Source organism: Corvus moneduloides, chromosome 1 (genome assembly GCF_009650955.1).
Source record: "Corvus moneduloides isolate bCorMon1 chromosome 1, bCorMon1.pri, whole genome shotgun sequence".
NCBI lineage: Eukaryota > Metazoa > Chordata > Aves > Passeriformes > Corvidae > Corvus > Corvus moneduloides.
The window spans coordinates 16,955,435-16,975,245 of NC_045476.1; the positions used below are offsets into that span (position 1 = coordinate 16,955,435).

Sequence of the window (19,811 nt, forward strand, 5' to 3'; positions counted from 1 at the left end):
AAGTTATCTTGCACTGAACAGCGAAGGTGTTAGAATTTGCCCGTCTTTTCAGAGCCCAGCTCCAGCAGGCACTACCTGACTCAGCTCACAAACTAGAGCCACAGCATCAAATTTCCCAACCCACTTAATTTGAAAGCCTGCCAAGATAGGTGAAAGACCTTATAAATATGTAAAGCAGGAAGTTCAAATTACACAGTGATGTAAATTCCCAGTGATTGATGCCCTTTTAAAAACAATAAAAATCCTCGAGAAACTACAATGTTGGTGAATGTGCTTCCCTCCCGATGCTGACTGGTGGTGCCGTGCCGAGTTTGGCTGATGTATTGTACTTTTCGTGCGGATTTTATTTTGGATTTCTACCACTTCCTGGAGGCCAGGGGGAGGCACAGTGGGAGGAACCAAAAAACTCGGTGCCACAGCCATTTTGTTTGTGGGCAGCATGGTAGAATTCTGTCAGTCAGTATAAGGAGGGGTTTTTAAAACAGTATTTATGGAAAAACTATTCCTGCCGTAACGGATGTATCTGTTGAATTTAGTGTTAATTTAGTTCTTTCATAAGGTAGGTATTTATAATTGTAAGTAAATTGAGTATTTGTTGGGATTCAAGCCTCTCCACTTTCCAGGAATCATGGATTTTGTTTCAGGCATGACTGGCTCTTTCGGATGCTGCGAGGCTGCCGGAGCCCGGCGGGGCGGGGGTGCGGGGGTGCCGCGGGGGGAGGCCGAGGGATGCGCCGGGCGGCACAAACTTGCTGCGGGGTTCGGAGTGGGGGCGGGGGCGGGGGGAGGGACGGAGGGAAAACGGCGAAGTCTCGGAATTATTTTTTCCAGCTGTCTTTCTTTATTAATTCTCAAGAGGAGGCTGCTCTCTCCGAGGGGAGGATGAGGCGTGGGGTTGCGCGGGGCGAGCCGTAGTTTTGCAGTGTCACCGAAAACCAGCGCTAGACTTTGGTCCTGTGTGCTCCAGAGGCGGGTGTAAAATGGCACACTGCATTTTTCCAGGCGGCGGCGGGGGGGGGGGGGGGGGGGCGGGCCGCGGCCGCCGCTGCCCGCGGAGCCCATCGAGCCAACGCCGGCCCCGGCAAAGTTGTGACCCCGGCGGCACCGGGTCCCCCGCCCCGGCTGCGGCCGCCCGCCGACATCGCCCGCCGACCCTCGGGAAGCCGCCTCCTTCCTCGCCCGGCGATCCTGGCGGGGTGACGGGGAGGGGGAGGAAAGAAGAGAGAGAAGGAGGAAAAAAAAAAAAAAAAAAGAAAAAGTCTCACTTTCTGCATTTGCGAAATATTTTAAGGATGTTCGGGAAGCCCTTTGCAGCATGGAGGTGGCTGGTTGTAGGAGAGCGAGTATGCAGTCCATATTGTTACAGCCCTTTTGCAAGGGCTTCCTTCTTCGAAGGTAAGTTTGTGGTTTTAACCAAAAATACTCGTTTCTGCGGGTTTTTGGCGTGTATTAGTGCTGTGGAGGATTTTCGTTGTGTTGATGAACAAAACGTAGTTTTGTATTTTTCATAGCTTTGATTTCATGTGTATCCCACCCAACGGTGTCTCCTTAATAGCGACAATTACTGAAGTCAGTTTTGTTTCCTCTTTAAAATTTTATACAAGCGAAGATCAAAAGCAATTTAACTTAAATTTAGGAGTATAAGAACTCAAATATTTTCCAGATGGACTTGGGGTTTTTTTTCTGGTTCTGGCTTTTTGTTGGGGCGGGGGGGCAGGGGGGAATTCTTTACCGAGTAATAAATGGATCCAGGACCAAATATGTGACTGTCTATATAAATATAATGCAGCTCTCCTGTATAAAGAGGCGTATTATGTTGCTGCTCTATGGTCTGATGGTGGCTAAAAGAGTTTACAATGCCATTTGTGATGGCTCTTGATGGATTACTTTGGTCTAAAGTAAGGGGGAAAACTGCCCTTGGTATGGTGAAGGTGGAGATGGACATAAGAGGGTTTATATGAAGTTATGTCTCTTAATAAACACTGACCTTTTTCTTTACAAATTCCAGCTCTCGTGGTAATTAGCTTAAAGCATTAGTTATATAAAGGTTCTTATTTCCCCACACTTCACTTAGATGCCTTGGTGTTGGGTTGTTTGGTTTTTCTTGGGGGGGGGGGGGGGGGGAGGGGGAGGGGGTTGAGTGTTTTTGTTTTTTTTTTTCTTCCAAGAAGGTACATTTGGGAGACATTTTGTAATTTTTGGCATTTTTCTAGGCGCTTTCCTTTTTTTTTTTTTTTTTTTTTTTTTTTTTTCACCCGGTGGGAGATCTTTTTTGTTTTGCATTGCTCTGTGCTGGTGGCGCTGTGGGGCTCCGAAACAATTCCTGTCCCTGGCTCTAAAGGGGGAGGGGGCCGGGGGGAGAAAGGTGGGGCACGGGTTGATCTATTGTATCTTTTCCTTTTCTCTGTATCAAAAGTAACTGCAAATTAGTTAGAATGGCGATGAAATTGTATCTCTGGAAAACTGTAGTGTCGCATGAACTATGGCCCGGCAGAGGCATGACCTCACCCTTTCGCTGGTTTGTGTAATGAAGCAGATCCTTAATTTTTTTTTTCAATTCTGTACCTAGAGTCCAGTTTTCCTCAGTGATGAGATTTTTTGGTCTCACCCCCAAAATAATCTTACAGTGGCTGCAGATGAAAGGTTTTTAAATTATTTTTTGCAGCCAATATGGAAGGGTTTGGCACACACTTATTGTGCAACTAGTCCATTGTTTGCTTGTTGCGAAGTTAAAGGTTCCATCCACGGCTGGTTATCAAGCCCTAGGGTCCCCCTTGCTCGCGTGCTTGCATATGGAAATCTCCTAATGAAGTCTATAGGAGTTTGGGTTGTGTATGAAGGTGGGGTTGAAAAGAAGGGAAAGCCTAACATAGTCCTTCAGATTTTAAGAGGATTCACCTGAGGTGGGTGGGTTTCTTTCCTATTGCTAAGTGGAGCATGCATTTTACATGTATTTATAAATAGATATATGTTAATGTGTGTTGTTTTCTTTTGTTACAACCTACAGATCACCTCGGTTCTAAGTGCAAAAGGATTAGAAGGCTTTCTGCTAACGTCCATATTAGGTGTAAGAAAACAGAAGTGATTAATGTTCTAAGAGGGGTGGGAAGACATAGTCAAGCCCATGATCAGAGCATATATTGGAAACTCAACAGGTTCAGGAACAAATCTGACATTAAATTTAACACATTTTTAAGGAATCAATGTGCTTGTTATTTTGGAGTGATAAAAGCTGATAATTTTAGAGGCCTTTGCATCTATTTCACATTTCAATGTCTTCAGTATTTTCAAAGAATAAATTTGACAAATATTAGGCAGTTCGAAACAGTCTCTAAACTTCTCATGAATGTTTAAATCTTCAAAAATGCATTTAGATTTTATTTTAAAAGGAAGTTTGATCATTAAGTTAACTAGTTTTATGGAAACTGATATACAACTTCAGTAGATCTCTGTAATGGTGTCTTATTTGTTATTTTTTTTTAAAGGAAGGTAGATTTTGCTTCTGTCTTAGGTAAAATACATCTTGCCACCTTCTGCCAGTAACAAACATATATCCAAGAGAGCAGTCAGCTTTTATCATCTCTGCTCTGTCAGACAAGATCTGCTTTTATGGATTCTTGCTGAAGCAGAGACCTGGTGGCCTATGACAGTGCAATATGGCCATTACTTCTTTGGTGTCCTGGTACAACTCTTAGATCTTGAGGACAACTATCAAGATATAAACCCTCTTAGAAAGTGTGGATTTTGGCCGTCCTCCATTTCCATTTCTGAGACTTGATCACTAGGACATAAAGTTGGCATTTTGGGCACAGTTTATGCCAATAGAAATAGTGCCAGTTGTTGTTGAATCTATTACAATTATTATCAATCTTAGAGAATCACTGGTTATTTAATTCTGATGCAACTTTTCTTTTTTGACATCGTTTAGACCAATGTTCAGTGTGCTTATCCATGGACAACAGTACTGAGCAAATGATAAACTGAGTTGCTTACTGAAGGTATTTTCATGCTTTTCTTATCATCCCGCACCATGAAAGTGACTATTTCTTGTGGCTGCAGCCTGTGCATGCAGGCCATGAACAAACTGATAGTTGTGATCTTGCTGCTCAGAGTCAGTTCGAGCTCAGTGAAGTCAGCAAGAGCATGAAATCTGAATGGAAACTCGCTTCACACTTGCTCCTCTCTCTCCCATTCAGCTGGGGCTACTCTTTAACTTTGGTTGTGGTTTTGCAACTTCAAAGCTGCATCTGATGAAAGTGTCTGGTTTTACTCCTATCAAATCATAAGGTGAGAAGAGTGAAGTACTGATCTTCTCCAATTCAGTGGTTTTCTCACTTATCTCCTCCTTCCTTTTTGAGCCATTGTGTTGCCAGTAAGGAGTACTCCCTGCATCTTCTGCAGAAATTCCTGGAAGAGTAATTTCTGTGGGGTGGCTCAATCTTTATTGTGTTTTCCCCACCTGCTCCTTCTGAAATTACTGTATGTGGAATTCCAGGACCTAAAGCATAAGAACTTTTTTTGGTGGGTTTTAAAATTTTCTCCCTTATATATACCTCCATTTCTAAGGTGACAAAACTAATATATTTTTCTTCTAATACAGTTTCCCTTTTACCTAGAAAGTCTATATAGACTCCAGACACCTTTAAAAGATATTTGGGTCTCTTGGCTTAAAATTGTTTGAAGTATGGCATCCTACTATAAATCAATCTTTTTCGAGAGCTTAACTCAACCTGGCTGACCAAAATGTTCTTTGTGCCTTCGTGACATTCTTCTTATGAATATTACTAGTATTATGTACTCAAGTAAGAGTCACGGTAAAAATGGCTGTCTAAAATTGTCATAGTAGTGCAAGATGTGTAGATCCCAGGCAGATATAATCAACTTCCAAAGTTAACCAAAATTCTGTGCAGACAGTTCCTCAGAAGTGGGCTGGTGGTGTAGAAGAAAGTTGTTTGGGGCTCAGTTCAAACAAAAGCCATACCCCTTGCTTCTCATATGTTGTGCTCTCCAGTTTCCTATGCTGATAATATACCTTGGTGCCTGGGATTTCTGTCTGTTATCTTTTGAGGATTTTAAAGTATTCATTGTGTTCTTGATTCAACAAGATTTCAAGGGTGGGGGGGCTGTCTTTACATTGGAGACTTTGTGACATATTCTTGTTTCTCACCTTTCTTATTTCATGACTTTGCTAGCTGTACTTCTCCACATCATACTTGTCAGCATCAACTCGTACCAATGAATAATTATTTTTAAACTTACTTCAAGGATCATCTGTTTCCCAGCTGTGAACAAAGGACAATATATTACACACCTGCTTCAGACTCTCATCCTGTACAAAGTGAGGTCTCTCCACACCTCTTCCAGACTGATATTTGCATGACCTTTCAGTGTTATGAAATTATCTGCTCTAATTCCTATATGCCAGAGGAGCTGCTATAGCTAGCACATCCTTCCACCTTTTAGCAGTCTTCATATTTTTCCTCTCTTAGCAAATAGCACAAGAAGTCAATTCATGTTACAATGAAGAGACAATCCTAGATTTTAAATTCTTTAGTAAATATACAGGGTGGGGGAATGTCAGTGCTTTGAAATAGAATTTCTGTCTTGTTGCTGGGAGCAACAAAATATGCCTTGGACAGATGTGACCACACACCAGTGGATTCAGGTCCTGTGGGCTCCTTTAGACTCTTCGCTAAGTCACATTTCCAGTATAACGTGTCTGTATGGACTGTCCAGGAGCAAGATAATACCAATACTATAAAATTCCTTAATAGGAAGGTTTGTTCATCAATTCTCTACTGATAGTAGCTAAAGCCTAAAATTGGTGGTCAGAAGGTATTGCAGTGCTTAAAAAGTCAGTACATTTGCTAAAAATTATTCTCTCTGCTTATCTCCCGATATAAACAACAGAGAGATGGGAACTGCCAAATAATACGGGAGTCCTAGTCTTCACTACTTGTGCAGGGATGCTCTTGGATGCTCCTGGACGGTAAATGGAAAGTTGCTCAGAGCCATCCAACACCATACAACAGAAAATAGTAGTTACAGATGCAATGTCTTGCTTGGAGCACCAGTAAAAATAGCAAGTGCTCTAAATGTAGTTCACAGGAATTCTGAGTTGGAGCAAATGACTGAAAATGGGGGATGCTGACTCGCCATCTTCTGTTACTGAGGAGAACCTGGATCACTTTTGCTAGGGAATAGGAAAAGGATGAGTTAGATTTTACAATGCATTGAGGTCTGGGATTTCCAGAGGAAGAGAGAAAAGGTGGGGTTGGATCTCATCCCTGCTTCCAGAACTGTCTTATGGATTTTATTCAAAAATGTTTAAATGTAAAATGTAGGAATTCCAGGGAACAGTGAGCAGATTTGTTCCCCCCAGAGCAGTCTTCTTTTTGTCAGGTTCGGTTTTGGTTGTTCCTTGGGACAAGTGCATGGTTAGAGATCTGGAAAATAGGCCTGTAAGGTGGTATTAACTCGTGCTTCCCTAGATTTACAGTAAGTTGTGCTTCTGAGTGAATTTGAATCCCTGTATTGTATACATTTAATGTAGAACTTCTTTCACATGCCTTTAGATGAGTATTGTTAAATCTGTAATCCTCAGTGGAAAGAAACAAACCAAGTAAATCACAGCTTTAAAAAATGAACAACAAAAGGACCCCAACAACAGCAAAACAACAAACCAACAGACACAACCAAATCTTGGATTTCTGCTGTGATAAGAACCGTATCTTAACTGAGTATCCTGATCAGGTCTCCATCTGCCTCCTGTGATTAGTTCAGATGTGAATGTCCTCACTTCATCAGACATATCCCATGCCCCTGAGTTTGCTAATATTGACCTGTGCATGATTTAGGTAATGAAAAGTTAGCTCTTAATCCTCACTTCCCTTCAGAGCCTTGAGAAAATTACTAAATGGAAGCAAGACCTCTGGCCTCACAGGGGTGTGCATCTGGAATATTCATTAACACAAATAAGAGTGAGCTTTCCATGTTTGTTTAAACAGGCTAAAAAATCAGGTGACAGATCTGGGGATTTCAGCGTTATGGACATCCCTTTCTATTTACTAAAGAATCTTGGTGGTGCCTTGACCTGATGACTAAAAGGATAATTTTCTGAAAGGGTCCTTTTACCTGACAGATTTTCATCTGTAATGCCGGGGTAGACAGGGCATGTTACCCAGATGGATTTATTCAAAAGGTTTTTTTCTCAAGAAAATCTAAAATTTAATTTAAAATGTTATAATGCAGAGCAGCTGTATTATTTCTGATGGTCTTAAAGGTATCCCCACAAGGCAGAACATCTTGATGTCTTTAGACAAAGTGATTGTGTATTCACAATTCAAGAAAAGTGCCACAATCAGCATCTTCTAAGGAGAAATCATGCTGGATAACACAGTGGGGAAAAAGCATACACCTGATGACTCTGCATAGACACTTTCTGTTTAGCCCATATTCATCTATAAGCACATAATGAATGAAGATTCCATAAGAAAGTATTCTGATTTCTTTTGTCATCTCTGAATCAATTTCCAAGTTAAAAAATGGGTGTTATGGGAATCTGTGGGATTTGGAAGGTCTAGTCAAGCAGACTTCCAGATGAGCTACTTTAATGTGAGAAACTGTTTTCCTTCCCATCTTTCATATTCTCCCTTGATTTTTTTTTTAATTAGGTTGTGTCTCTTTATGCTAACACCCTTCTTGAGTTGCTTATAAATCAGAAGTTCAGCAGACTTGGCACATGTGACCAGTAGAAGGCTGGTGCACATTAACCCCGGTGTTAATGACAGGGGTCTGTCGTGTTCTCTTGGTCAGAGGAGCAGAATGTCAAAACAGCTGTAAAACTGACACACTGCTCAATAAGAGAATGAGAATGGAGTGTCTTTATCGGAGATGGACGAGGGGGTTAAAGTCTTATGTGCTTATAATCTAAAGGATTTGAGAAAACCACTTTCCATTTGGCTGTGTTTCTCAGGTTGCCCTTACAGCAGATTTGGGGGTTTCACGGGGAGGTGAGAAGAAAACACTGATGATATCACAACACCTCGGGCTTCCATAGCCCACCTACATTAGTGACAGAGAAAATAATTTAATCTGATTTCTCTATTTTTCTTCTCACAGCAACTTCATGTTTGCATCTAAACCAAAACACTTCCCTCTCAACATGTGCCCATCTCCCACAAGTTGTTTGCATTCTCTAAAAGTTGAAAAACCTCAGAAAATGTATTTTCTTCAGGTTAACCCTATCAGAGTTTTATATTTTTATGCCTCTGCTATCATTTAAAGATATACAGATATAGATATCTCAAAACAGTCTCATCTGATCAGTTTTATATTCAGAACTAGCCTCCTCTGCTGGATATTTACAGTCAAACTTAATTCATTAGGCCTTTTTTTCCCACTAGTGCAGCATTATTAATTTATGCATTCTGGAGTGTATATATAAACATTCAGCTATAAATATGATCATGATTATTTGTACCCCAGAAGACAGGCAATATTTTTATAACATTCACTCATGCTTAACTGAATATAAATCAAACTACACTGCATAAAAAATCCACATCTAAAATTGAAAGAATATTTGTATTCTTGCAGACTAATAACAAGCCTTTGAAATCCAAAAGCTGACTTATTTGTATATTTTTCATATCTTTGGAGACATATTTATTTAGGTAAAGATGGTATAGCCTGTATAAGGTATTTAATAATACATTTGTATTAATTTGATGTGGAATTCAGAGTTCACTCACACTGTAGGTATGTAGGTAGATCCCACTAACATTAAAATTGAAAAAACTAAACATATATGTTAGGAAATGCCTCTTAATTCCAAGATGCAAATGTACTTTCCTGCACCAAAAGATTTCTGAAGCCAAGCTAATTCCTGTCTAGGAATAAGTCAATGTTTTCCTCATTGTCTGAGGGAAGCAGATAACATGCTTTCATTCTGATTCAGGAACTGCAATTGAAAGCATTTGGCTTTCTGTAGTAACTCCACATTATTTAACATCAGCAATATAATTCTGAAGTTTGAAAATACTTGATCATACTAACCAGGAGCCCTGAAGCACTTGAAACAATTTTTTATAGATTGACTTGCAAGACAGGATTTCTATCTTGGGAATGTGAGATAAAAATCTAAAAAGTTAGAGCATATAATAGTAAGACATTCGGGTCTTCCTATTGAACTGAATTTGCCATTTTATTTGCATTTACATAGAGCCAGGCAACTACCAGGGTAGAAGTAAGTTTCTGAAGTCATGCAAAGGCACAGAGCCTGTCCCCAGTTAACCCCTTTATCCTGGGTTGGGGTGTGAGCATTGGCAGTTGAGGTTTATATAGTCATGCCATGTGTGTTTGTGGTGGAGGGTTTTTTGTTTGTTTTTAGCTTAATGGTCAATTGAAGGATTTGGGACAGTGTGCAGACCCGTGTACGGCGATAATTTCTCTACTTCTGTTTTCCTTTCTTAGCTTTCCACCTTATACTATGCAGAATATCAAAGATAGATATCCTTAGCTCTTTGATTGATGAATTAGCAATTGTGTTGGCAGGATAAGGTAGGGCTTTTTTATTTGTTTGGTTTTTTGTTTTTTGTTTTTTAAACTCAGTTGTGGTTTTGGTTGCTTTTTTGTTTTGTTTGTTTGCTTGCTTGCGTTTTTTGTTGTTTGTGTTGGGTGTTTTTTGCAAGAAAAGCATAAGGTTTTTGCCCTTCACCTGGCTCTTCTACTAGAAATCATACAGAATCATGTGATTAAATTTACTAGACTCAGAAATTATTCATGTGTTATAATCTGATGTTTGCGGAAGTCCATGCCTAAGTAAGAGGTGGTAACCAGTCCACCCAGCTCAAATTGTGTTTACCTAATAAATTGTGATTTTAGTATTACTATTGTTTTGTATGTCAGAACACAAAATGTTTTAGATAAAGATTAAAAAAAAAACAACCCACAGCATAAAGTCAGACATTTTTTGATTTTGTTTTGTCCCTCTTTATCTTACTACTTAATCTTAAAAGATTAATTTGTGAAATGAGTTGGATGACTAAATCAAGAATTCAAGGTGTGTCTAGCATAGTGTTTTAGAGGGGATATGTATTACAGAATGAAGACATGAAAGAGAAACTCATAAATCACTTCTAACACTTAAAATTCTTCTGAATCCATTAAAACTTAAAACAGGGGAAGATGTATTTCAAGACAGAAGTCTCAGCATAATTTGTGTCTTTTTACCACCACTGTATCTAAAAGAATAATTGCTTCCACTATAACATTTTCCCTAGACACATAAAAACTTAAGTCTCCGAAACAAGCTATATAAAGGAAACTGATTCTTTTCTGACAGTACTAAAAAAACTCCATCAAATCCTTTATGCTTTCAGATAGAGTCCATGTTACCATTTTCTTGCCTATCTGTCAAGTGATGTTGGGACAAACGTTGAGTCTGTAAAATAATAATCCTAAATAATTAATTCCTCTTGAAGTCTTCCTAGTCCTCCTATGGATACAAATGCGTCCACCGCCTCTAAGAGTTTGTCTGTTGTTGGAAAAGTACAGATCTGGCAATAGCTTTTGCTGCTCCTCTCTTAGTTTTGTCTCTTCTCAGTAAGAGAATTGCTGTCTAGTGGCTTTTCCTTCTCTTTTGGATATGGCTCCATGGCATATCCATTTGAGTATCAGCTTAGTTTCCCTGAGGATGCTGGACTCAAATTTTCCTTTCAGTCATGGAAGATTGTTGCCTGTTGTACCTCCATATTAAAAATTTTGTCGGCAGTTTTGGAATCTAAAGGATTATGCATACTTATATTCTGTTGAACAGTAACTGAAATAGGTTATTAAATGCAATATTATCCCTTTTCCATCTCTATTTGGTATTCTGCAGTCCAAACTGGAAGTGCTTACAAAAAATATAAGGTAACTGAAGGATTTGGCCATGCAGTACACGTTCCTACTTGCTCACTAAAATTTATATATATACATAAGACAAATTAATCTCCCTTCCTTGAGTCAAGAATAGAGGAAGAGATTTACTTGGTCACTACTTCAAATTATGATTCAGAGAACTTCAAATAAGCTTTGCATCTCAACCATGAACACATAAAATAACTCAGTGAATATATCATACCATTCGTTGAGACACCAAAGTTATGAAACACTAAATTATCTTTCAGAAAAGTGGCAGAAGTGATCACAAAGGTGTTCTACACCAGTTTTGTAGTGTGGTGTCTGAACTGTTCAAATGTGTGTGACAGTTCCATTACCTCTTTTAAAACAGACAGTTGATACAAGTAAATAAGGTGAAATTCACTAAGAATTACACCCATTCATTTATGGTTGAAATCTTCATGCTATTAAGATAATTTCTGTATGCATGTACTTTCTATTGTAATATGACATTTTATAAAATAATGAAGTGTCATATTTGCATACATGTATCTCATTTTAATTCAAACTCTGTGTATCTCATTGAGATGATTTAAAATAATACAGCTATCTGAAATGTTACAAAACACATACAAGAAAGGTAGCTGAGAAGCAAATTTGAACAGTAGCATCACCAGCAAATGTAAAAGAGGAATATACATACAAAATCCATAAAAGCTTACTGCAGAACAAAAGAGATGCCTGAATCTTTCCAAATACCCCTAAGAGTAAGGCATTCTGGAAAAAAACCCAAGTATGGTAACTTCAGAATGTGTCATTTCTTAATATTTGAACACTGAAAGTGTGTGCAGCAGGAGAGACCAGTGACACTTCTTATCAGTTCAGAATACTCAGCATTTATAGGGATTCAAAAAAACCAGGTCAGCAAAATTGCTGTATAAATAAGTGAAGAGTTATTAGAAGCAGGGTGTAAGGTAGTCACAGAGTGAGAAAAATAAAAATTGCAAATATTTATGGATACGAAAGTCAGTGTATAGTTTAGTGTAATACAAAATATGAACAAATCCTAATAAAAAAACCCCAAACCCAGAAATGTTTAAGAAAGCTTGCTTTTTTTTTTTTTTCTAAGTTGAACAACTGTCTCCTAGAATTTTCTGTCCTTAAAATACAAAATGCTTGAGGCTTGAAGGCAACAAAAATGACGTGGTTTAACCTATATGCACGTCATGTGTAGTACTTTTGTGATGATTGCTGCTAGAATGGGAGACAATATTAAACCCATGTGCAAAAGGCTGTAATTCATGCTTAAGTAAATGACTGGAAGTCTTTCTTGAACTCAGAGAGGTTTTAAGCCATAAAACTAAATAAATACTAAAATTTGTAAAAACTTGTCAAACAGTACACGGGATTTGCAAACCAAAATAGCAAATTATGTTTTTGGGCTTCACAAACCCAAGTTAGAGAGCACAAGAGACCCCTACCCCTGTCTGTAAGTGCATGGCTCAAGTTGTATCTTTGCTCATAATGCTCAGCCTGAATTTTGTACTTTTGAATGTATATTGAAATGGTTATATTTACTAGCTGCATAGCTGATACATAAAGTGCTTTCATTTTAGTTAAGCTTGTTCTTTTAATTGTTTTGAGATCATAAAAAGATAAAGCCTTAAAGAAATGCCCCAAATTATTTCAGCAGTTAAAAAAAAATGATAGCAATTCTAAATGTCTTTTCATTATATTTCAGTTACTTTACCTTACAGTTCAATTTTTTAAATAGACACGTAGCACTTTGGTTCAACAAATTAATTTATACTTACTGCTCTTTTACTGAGAGCTTGCAAAGAGTATTTTGGTCACTATACAGAACATACCAATTCTGTCATAGTGCAGCACTGATGTCTACAGATGTAAAGTGTGCATTTTGGTAAAAGCTACAAAATGGGAAAAAATCTAAAATATACCTGCATTTTCTAACTGAAAGGAAGGTAAAATGGAAATACCAGTCTGGTTATTTTCTATACCTTTTCCTGTCATCATCTTTTACAGAACGGACATCAAGGCTGATGCCACATTGTTTTCAATTATCACACTTTCCATCTTATTAGCAAATTGATTTTGAGGCCTAATCATCTTCTGCTACAAAATATTTAAATACAATCTTTTATTGGCAAAACATTAAAAGCTGATGAGTCCAAGAGTTTCAGGCCAAAACTTTTTCTTAATGCACTGTCCTCTTTGTATCCAAATGTTATTGTCCATTCTGCTTGCTCTGCACTTTTCTCAAGCCTGTGGCAGGGTTGGAAATGCAAAGGTCAATTAAGGATAAGTTTGAATTTGATTATTCTTCCTTTATAGTTTAGGATATTTTCAATACTTTGCTTACAATTATGTTCATTATGTATTGTTTTCCTTTCATCAGAATAAGTGGAGAGTTGTATTTAATGGCCTTATTTTTTGCTTAGCTGCCAGGTGCCAGCTTAGACTTTTTTAAGTCTAAGCTAATCTATGATGGCATACTGTGATTTTTGGGTTGATTTTTTTTCAGCACCTTATCTCTCTGCTAATTGGATAAACTAAATTATTTGGTATTTGTGGAAAAGGGTGTAGATGTTTTACGGGCAATTTATTTTAGGATTATATTTCTAGCTAGTGTGTGCTTTAAACTTTAGAATTAGACTAAAAAGCCATATGCATGTTTAAACATTTGGTTCTGATGTAACTACTGAAACACAAATGAATACAATGATAGTCCTTAGTTCATGCCACTCTTCTTAAAAACAAACAAACAAACAAAAAAAAGACAACAAACCAACAAACAAGTCTTCCTAAAAAAAAGTCTCATTGCCCCTAGCTGTCTTCCACTGCATTACCCATTTGCAGTACCGGTAGAATTTATCATCCCAGAGAGGTTATGAAGCCAAATGAGTTGCAGTTTAAGCAGTTTGGGAAACCTAGAGGGAAAACAGTCATGCAAATTGTTGGCTTGAAACTGCTGTTAACAACTGCATCTAGTAATATTTCACCTAGTGTCTAGTAGTGACTTAAGGCTGAGAATGGTGGTGGTATTATTATTATTACCATTATTAAAGAGGTGATGCGATTTTTAAAATGGCTTTTGTTTCTGTTATAGAGATAACTTCTAAAATTGCGAAGCAAACTAAGGTTTTTCTATTTTTTTTTTTTGTTATATCTATGCCGTATTTCTGAAAGTTCTGTTTCCCAAGAGTAGTATGTGATAAAGAACAAGTTCTGTCTACCAATTCTCGTGTGACAGTAAAAACGACAGTATTTTGCATTAAAATTGGAGGGACAGTCAACACACCTATCTCGCATTTTAAATGAAAATAAGCATAACTTCAGTAAGATGGATTTTACTACAGAACTAGAATTCCATTATCACCTGGTGCGAGAACATACCTGAGCATGTAGTGTTCCTTAGCTAGACGGCTGCAGCCCTGGCCTGGCGGGAACGGAGTTTGACGTTCCTGTGGCCGCGCTGGGATGCCCTGGGGCGGCTTGTGCAGAGAGCACCGAGAGCGGGGTAACTCGGCATTTCCGATTCCTTGCTTAGAGCCGAATAGTGCATCAATTTAATCGACTCACTGAGATGTAAACGAGCTTCCCTAATCAGACATGCTCAAGTGAGTTCTACCCTTTGCCTGGGGTGAGCTCGCTTGAGCGGGTCACTGATAATAACTGAAGTCCACGCAAGGGTTAAACCAGTTCACGTGTCTGCATTTGCTGTCGGACTAAGTTTCTGAAAACCTCAGAGAAACGGGGTGGAAGTGCTGTTGTGGAGGTGCCCGGTTATTACGGTTCTTCACCGTTTTCGGGTAGGGGCCCGTGCTTCCCCTTTATTTAGCACGGACTCGGACTCCGTTCGGTGACGCGGGGAGGGACAGAGCCCGGCGGGCGGCTGCGGCTGAGGAGCCGCGCCGCGCCCTGAGGCGAGGGGCGCTCCCGGGGGGGCCCCGCGGTCGGACCCCCCCACTCGCGGGGCGCCGCTCCGGCCGCGGCCGGGGGCACCGCAGCCCACCCGGGTCGGGGTGAATTCAGAGCCCGGCGCCGCTGTCCCGCGGTCTGGCCCCCAAGAGGCCGGAAAGGTCGGGGCCTGCACCTCCCCGCCTCTTTCGCCCAGGTTTCCCAGAGCTGTCATGGTCAGGCGCGGCTCCAGGGGAGGTTCCCCCCGTGGTGAGGGGCTGGGGGCTGCCCCAACTGCCTCACTGCGGCAGGAGTGGAGCGCGGCTCCAAGGCACAGCTTGGCGGCCGGCGGAGCGGTGCCGCACACGCTTATTAAAGCCGCCTTTGCTCCCGGCTGCGCCCCCGATCCCGGTGCTCCGATCCCGCTCCGGCAGCTCCGAGCCCTCCCGCGCTCTCGATCCCGCTCGGGCCGCTCGCAGCGTCCCGCGCTCCCGAGCCCGCGCCGCCGTGGCCGCGCTGCGCGCGCTCCCCCCGGGCGGCGCCGTGCCCGCGCCCTGCGCGATGCAGTGTGGGAATGGCTGTGGCGCTGGGGTTGGCTGAAAGAGGCGGCCAGTCGAGGTTTAATGTCCGCCATGTTGGCCGTGGCGTATTGAGCGGAACCGGAGCGGCGGAGGAGCGGAGCCAGCGCCCAGCCCAGCCGCGCCAGCGGGCGCCGCCGGGCCCCGTGTCGGAGTGCGCCCCGCCCTGCCGGGGGAGCCCCGGTCCCTCCATGAGATCGCTCGGCGGGGTCCGGCTCTCAGCTCGGAGCGCGCTTGCTGTCGCCCCCCCCTTCCCAGCCGGAGCCGCCATCGCCGCCTAACATGAGCAAACTGTCGTTCCGGGCCCGGGCGCTGGACGCGTCCAAGCCGCTGCCCGTCTTCCGCTGCGAGGACCTGCCTGACTTGGCCGAATATGCCTCCATTAACCGGGCCGTGCCGCAGATGCCCACGGGCATGGAGAAGGAAGAGGAGTCGGTACGTGAGACCCCCCCCCCCCCTCGGCCGGGTCCCACCATCCCCCCCGCACCCGGGCCCCCACCTTCGCCTCTGCGCAAGCACAAAATGGCCGCCATCTTCTCCCCGCTCTCCCCGCCCGCCGGGAGGGGGGGGACACCCGCGGCGGGAAGACGCCGAGTCTGGCCGCCCCTCACCGCGCCCTCCCCCGGAGCTCCCTCACGGCCTCTTCGCCCCCACGCTTGTGCCCCGCGGCCGCCGGCGGCCCTTCCCCGGGGCCCCGAAAGGCACAAAGGAGGTCACGTGACACCGCGGGGCGGCCGCCATTTTGTGTCTCGGTCCTTGGGCCGGGCCTGGTGCGGCAGCCGCGAGGAGCAGACGGGGCCCGGCGGCGGCGCCGTGCGCGCGCTGCCCCGCCGGGGGGCGCTGCCGAGCCGGACGGCGCCGCGGGGGGCGCGCGGGAGCGGGAGCGCGCGTGGGCCCGGCCGCCCTCAGGGGAGCGGGGCCCGGCGGGGCCCGTGCCTTTTCCTTTTCCCCTGCCAAAGATAGGAAGGGTTTGTGTTTGGATTTACCTGAAAACCCTGCAAGTGCCTTCAGATAGTGTAAGTAGTGTAAGTAAAGTCAGTAACGAAAGTCAGTTTTGAAGCGCTACTCAGGGTAAGGAAATCCGTGTTGGAGGCTAAAAGTCTATCGCTTCCTGCTCGGTTTTGCTGTCTCAGTGGAGGATGAAACTTTAAACCATTTTGAACTTCGGGGTCATTTAATCATTCACTCAAGCGCTTTCCAAGATAGGTAAAACAATCAGTAGCTGTTATTGCTGAAGGTAAAACACTTGGTAACTGTTATTGTTAAAGACTCTGCTCTGAAGTGTGTTATTTGCAGTGTTGTAAATCTTTAATTATTTCCGTAGTATAATCTGTTTTCCCCATCTGTGCATTAAGTACAGCAAATAGGGAAGTACTGTAGAAATACAGTTATGTAAGCGTGTTTTGAAATTTGGTGCTAAGAACAAAGGTGACACTAGCTCAGTTGGTTAGAGCAGGGTGCTAATAAAGCCAAGGTTGTGGGTTCGATCCTCTTTTGGACCATTCACTTAAGAGTTGAACTCGATGATCCTTGTTGGGTCCCTTACAACTCAGAATATTCAGTGATTCTGTGACAATTTCATAGTCCTGAGTTTTTCTAGCTGTCAGACTTCCATTGTCCTTTGAAGGTGACAGGCTTTAAAGTTTCTGTTTGTAGTTCTAGATGTAGCAAACTTGGAGTTGCATTAGTTTTAAAAGAGGTATCATCTTTAAATAGAGTTTCCTCTTTGTGGCACTATTGCTCTTAGTTAATGGATTGCGTGAATTTTTATGAAATGTCTTCGGACAGAAAGGTTTCTAGAGAGTAATGTGCTTTGTGTGTTGTTGTCCATAGAGTAACCACTCTCTGAGGCTTTTTTTTTAGCATAAATCCCTACCATTTTAACATAATTTGGTATTTCCAAGTCTTCTGCAAGTCATAAGTTGCTTTAAACATCTGCTAAAATGTATATTGTGAAGTGTCGTGGTTTTGTGGTTGTTTTTTTGAATTTTTCTAATTGGTAGGTTGGGTTTTATCAGGTTGTTTTGGTGGTGTTTATTTTTGTGAAGATGCTTAGAACTTCAACATGGTATCCATTGAGGAGTATTTACTGCTACTGTAGGTAGCAGTGCTTAGGATGCTTGTGTTTCTATCGGGCACAGATGATCTATTCTGAAGTGATACCTGTAGATTTTGAATATGAGAGAAAGCACCTTTAATTTCCTCTTCTACCAGAATTTTAAATTTTGTTGTTTGTTATGACGCTTGCTGAGTTTATTTCTCAGTTCAAGAGAGTGAGAATGCATGCATGCATTTATTTATGTAGAAATGTCAGGTTGCTATCTTTCTCTTTTACTGTTTGCCTGGCAGTTACAAGTTTTCAGGCTAGAAAATTACACGGGCTGTCTGTATAGTCTCCCTAAACCCAGAGATATATGTCCTAGCTAAGTAAAAGTAGTAATGGGTAAGGAAAAGATTTTAAACATTAATTATAAGACTTGTTTTTGTGGTTAACCTGATGCTTTTGTTTCCTAAATTTAGCTTTGAGGGTTAGCTCTAGGTATAAGTAGACGCTTCCCACAGCTAAAGTTTGCTTCTGCATTTGTTTTGAATATGTGTGTATGCACACAAACACACAGCTCCAAAAGAAATTTGTTTGCTGTCAGTAAACACAGGTGTCTTTCTGAATCATTTTTGGACCTTCTTATGTAAAATAGTTTTGATATTAAACGCTTGTTCCATATTGTTTCTGCAAACTTGTTGGATTTCCTTCCTTCCCTCTTGTTGACCTAAAAAGCTTTCTCTTCAGTTTATATTAGTGGTGACAACAGAGAGCACAGTTCTATGACTTAAGTTGTGGCAAACCTCATAGGTTTAATTCCATACTGTGTTCTGTTTCCCAAACTTCAGGCCATGCATGATTTTGGAAAGTTGGTAGTTTGTGTTATGTAGCTGAAGACTTGAGTTGGAGGATTTTTTTTCCCTAATGCTTACAAAAATGATGGATGTTCTTATTAAAAACAGATGGCAAAGGGTCCATAAGATTCTGGAGGAGAGGGTGTCTTCAACTAGTGTGAATAAGCATTTTTAACTTTTTATAAATAGAATTCTAACATTGGTTTGAGTTTTGCATAAATGTAATTTTAAATGAACAGATATTTGGAGCTAAGAGATCTCCTCTTGACTAAATAACTTTCCCTAGGGAAAAATGCAATCAAAGAGATTTAATATTCAGGCATCAAGTCACAAGATATTTAAATGACTAATTACTGTTTTGATGCACAAAAAGGAATCTTATTTTGCTTCACTTTCATCTTATCTTTCTCCCATCCTGTTCCTACAAAGAAGTGAATAGTGAAAATAGTGTATCTTCATTATTACAACTGGAAGCTTCAGTTTAGAAGTGTTATTCTGTAAGTCTTTTGAAGGAAAAACAACCTTGCTGAGTCTATGGGAGTTGTAAAATATGCAGTTGATACTAGGGATATAGTAACCCTTTTAAAGGAAGTGACAGCTAAGGGCCTTAAGTGGTGTTAATTCTGTTACAAGGGGAGTCTGCCTTGCTTCAAGCCGTGGCTTCAGTCAGTGGTTTTGTTTGGAGGTAAAAGATGAGTAAAAAAACTCTTTGACATGAAGACGGCGGTACTGGAAGTTACCAACTGATCTTGTGTTCTGACAGATGGTTTAGCTGCCAGGTTTCTGAGATAAACACGTTGTGGCTGTTGCCAAGTCTGTTGCTAAATCTAAGAAACTGGAAAGTATCATGAGACATACACATTTTAAAAAAAATCCTTCAAAATGTAATGGAACTTCTTACATAACATTAAACATCCCGATATTATTTCAAAATGCTGCTTTTGAGTGATACAGATCCTCAATGCTGTAATTTTGAGAACCAGACAACAGACCACTGTTAATAATACAATAATGCAGATTTGGCTATCAAGTCCGTTGATAACAGTGAATAAACAAGTAGGTGGAGTGGATTTGTTTAGCATTTATATAGGACTTTTTAAAAGGTGTTCATTTGTGTACTCTGTGGTTTTCTGGTTTTGAGGAGGCAGATTCTAGACTAAAAGGAGACAGCTGGAAAAGCAGACCAGAGGTAACTTTAGCTAAGCAAGTTAAAAAATATGACAGACTGAAGGTTTTTGAACGTGTTCAGTAACACTTCAGAAAGAAAGTACATGTAGCTCTACAGGTAGCCTAGATTTTATGGCCTCCAACCAAACCAAGGGAAACTATACTTGTTTTCCTTGCATTTTTTGAAAGGAAAGTAGAAAGGACACTCTACATGTCTAGCCTCTAGATTATCTTAGATAAAAAATAGAAATTTTGGGTGCGGGGGAAGGGGTGTTGAGACTTCATGGATCATTTAAAAAATACATCCTTATGGAAAATTACTATGAGTATAGTTGGTTGGGTTCTGGGTTTTTTTAAGAGAGTGAAAAA

General features: G+C 41.2%; 2 protein-coding genes across 10 annotated transcripts in view; one reads left to right on the plus strand and one right to left on the minus strand.

The window, feature by feature from the left end:
• The first annotated feature begins 406 nt into the window (after nt 1-406).
• EPC1 (enhancer of polycomb homolog 1) overlaps nt 407-19,811 on the plus strand; it is a 65,097-nt gene continuing 45,692 nt past the window's right edge. For 3 of the 6 annotated variants that reach the window (XM_032100257.1, XM_032100267.1, XM_032100287.1), the window contains exon 1: nt 15,663-15,815. In XM_032100257.1, the coding sequence (XP_031956148.1) occupies nt 15,663-15,815 (153 nt within the window). Of the gene's footprint in view, nt 560-1,185; nt 1,396-15,382; nt 15,816-19,811 lie in introns of those variants that run through there. The other 3 variants (XM_032100295.1, XM_032100303.1, XM_032100275.1) reach the window with 3 other exon arrangements.
• LOC116440046 (translation initiation factor IF-2-like) lies at nt 1,103-15,977 on the minus strand. 4 transcript variants are annotated; one of them, XM_032100316.1, is made up of 3 exons: nt 14,299-15,451; nt 5,168-5,282; nt 1,104-1,188 (listed from the first exon to the last, which is right to left on the minus strand). In XM_032100316.1, the coding sequence occupies exon 1, from the start codon at nt 15,434-15,436 to the stop codon at nt 14,702-14,704; it is 735 nt and encodes a 244-aa protein (XP_031956207.1). In that variant the 5' UTR covers nt 15,437-15,451; the 3' UTR covers nt 1,104-1,188; nt 5,168-5,282; nt 14,299-14,701. The 4 variants fall into 4 exon arrangements, 3 of the variants coding, with proteins under 3 accessions (XP_031956217.1, XP_031956207.1, XP_031956227.1); XM_032100326.1 differs by lacking the exon at nt 5,168-5,282 and having other exon boundaries at nt 1,103-1,188; XR_004238384.1 differs by lacking the exons at nt 1,104-1,188; nt 14,299-15,451 and adding an exon at nt 15,880-15,977 and having other exon boundaries at nt 2,267-5,282.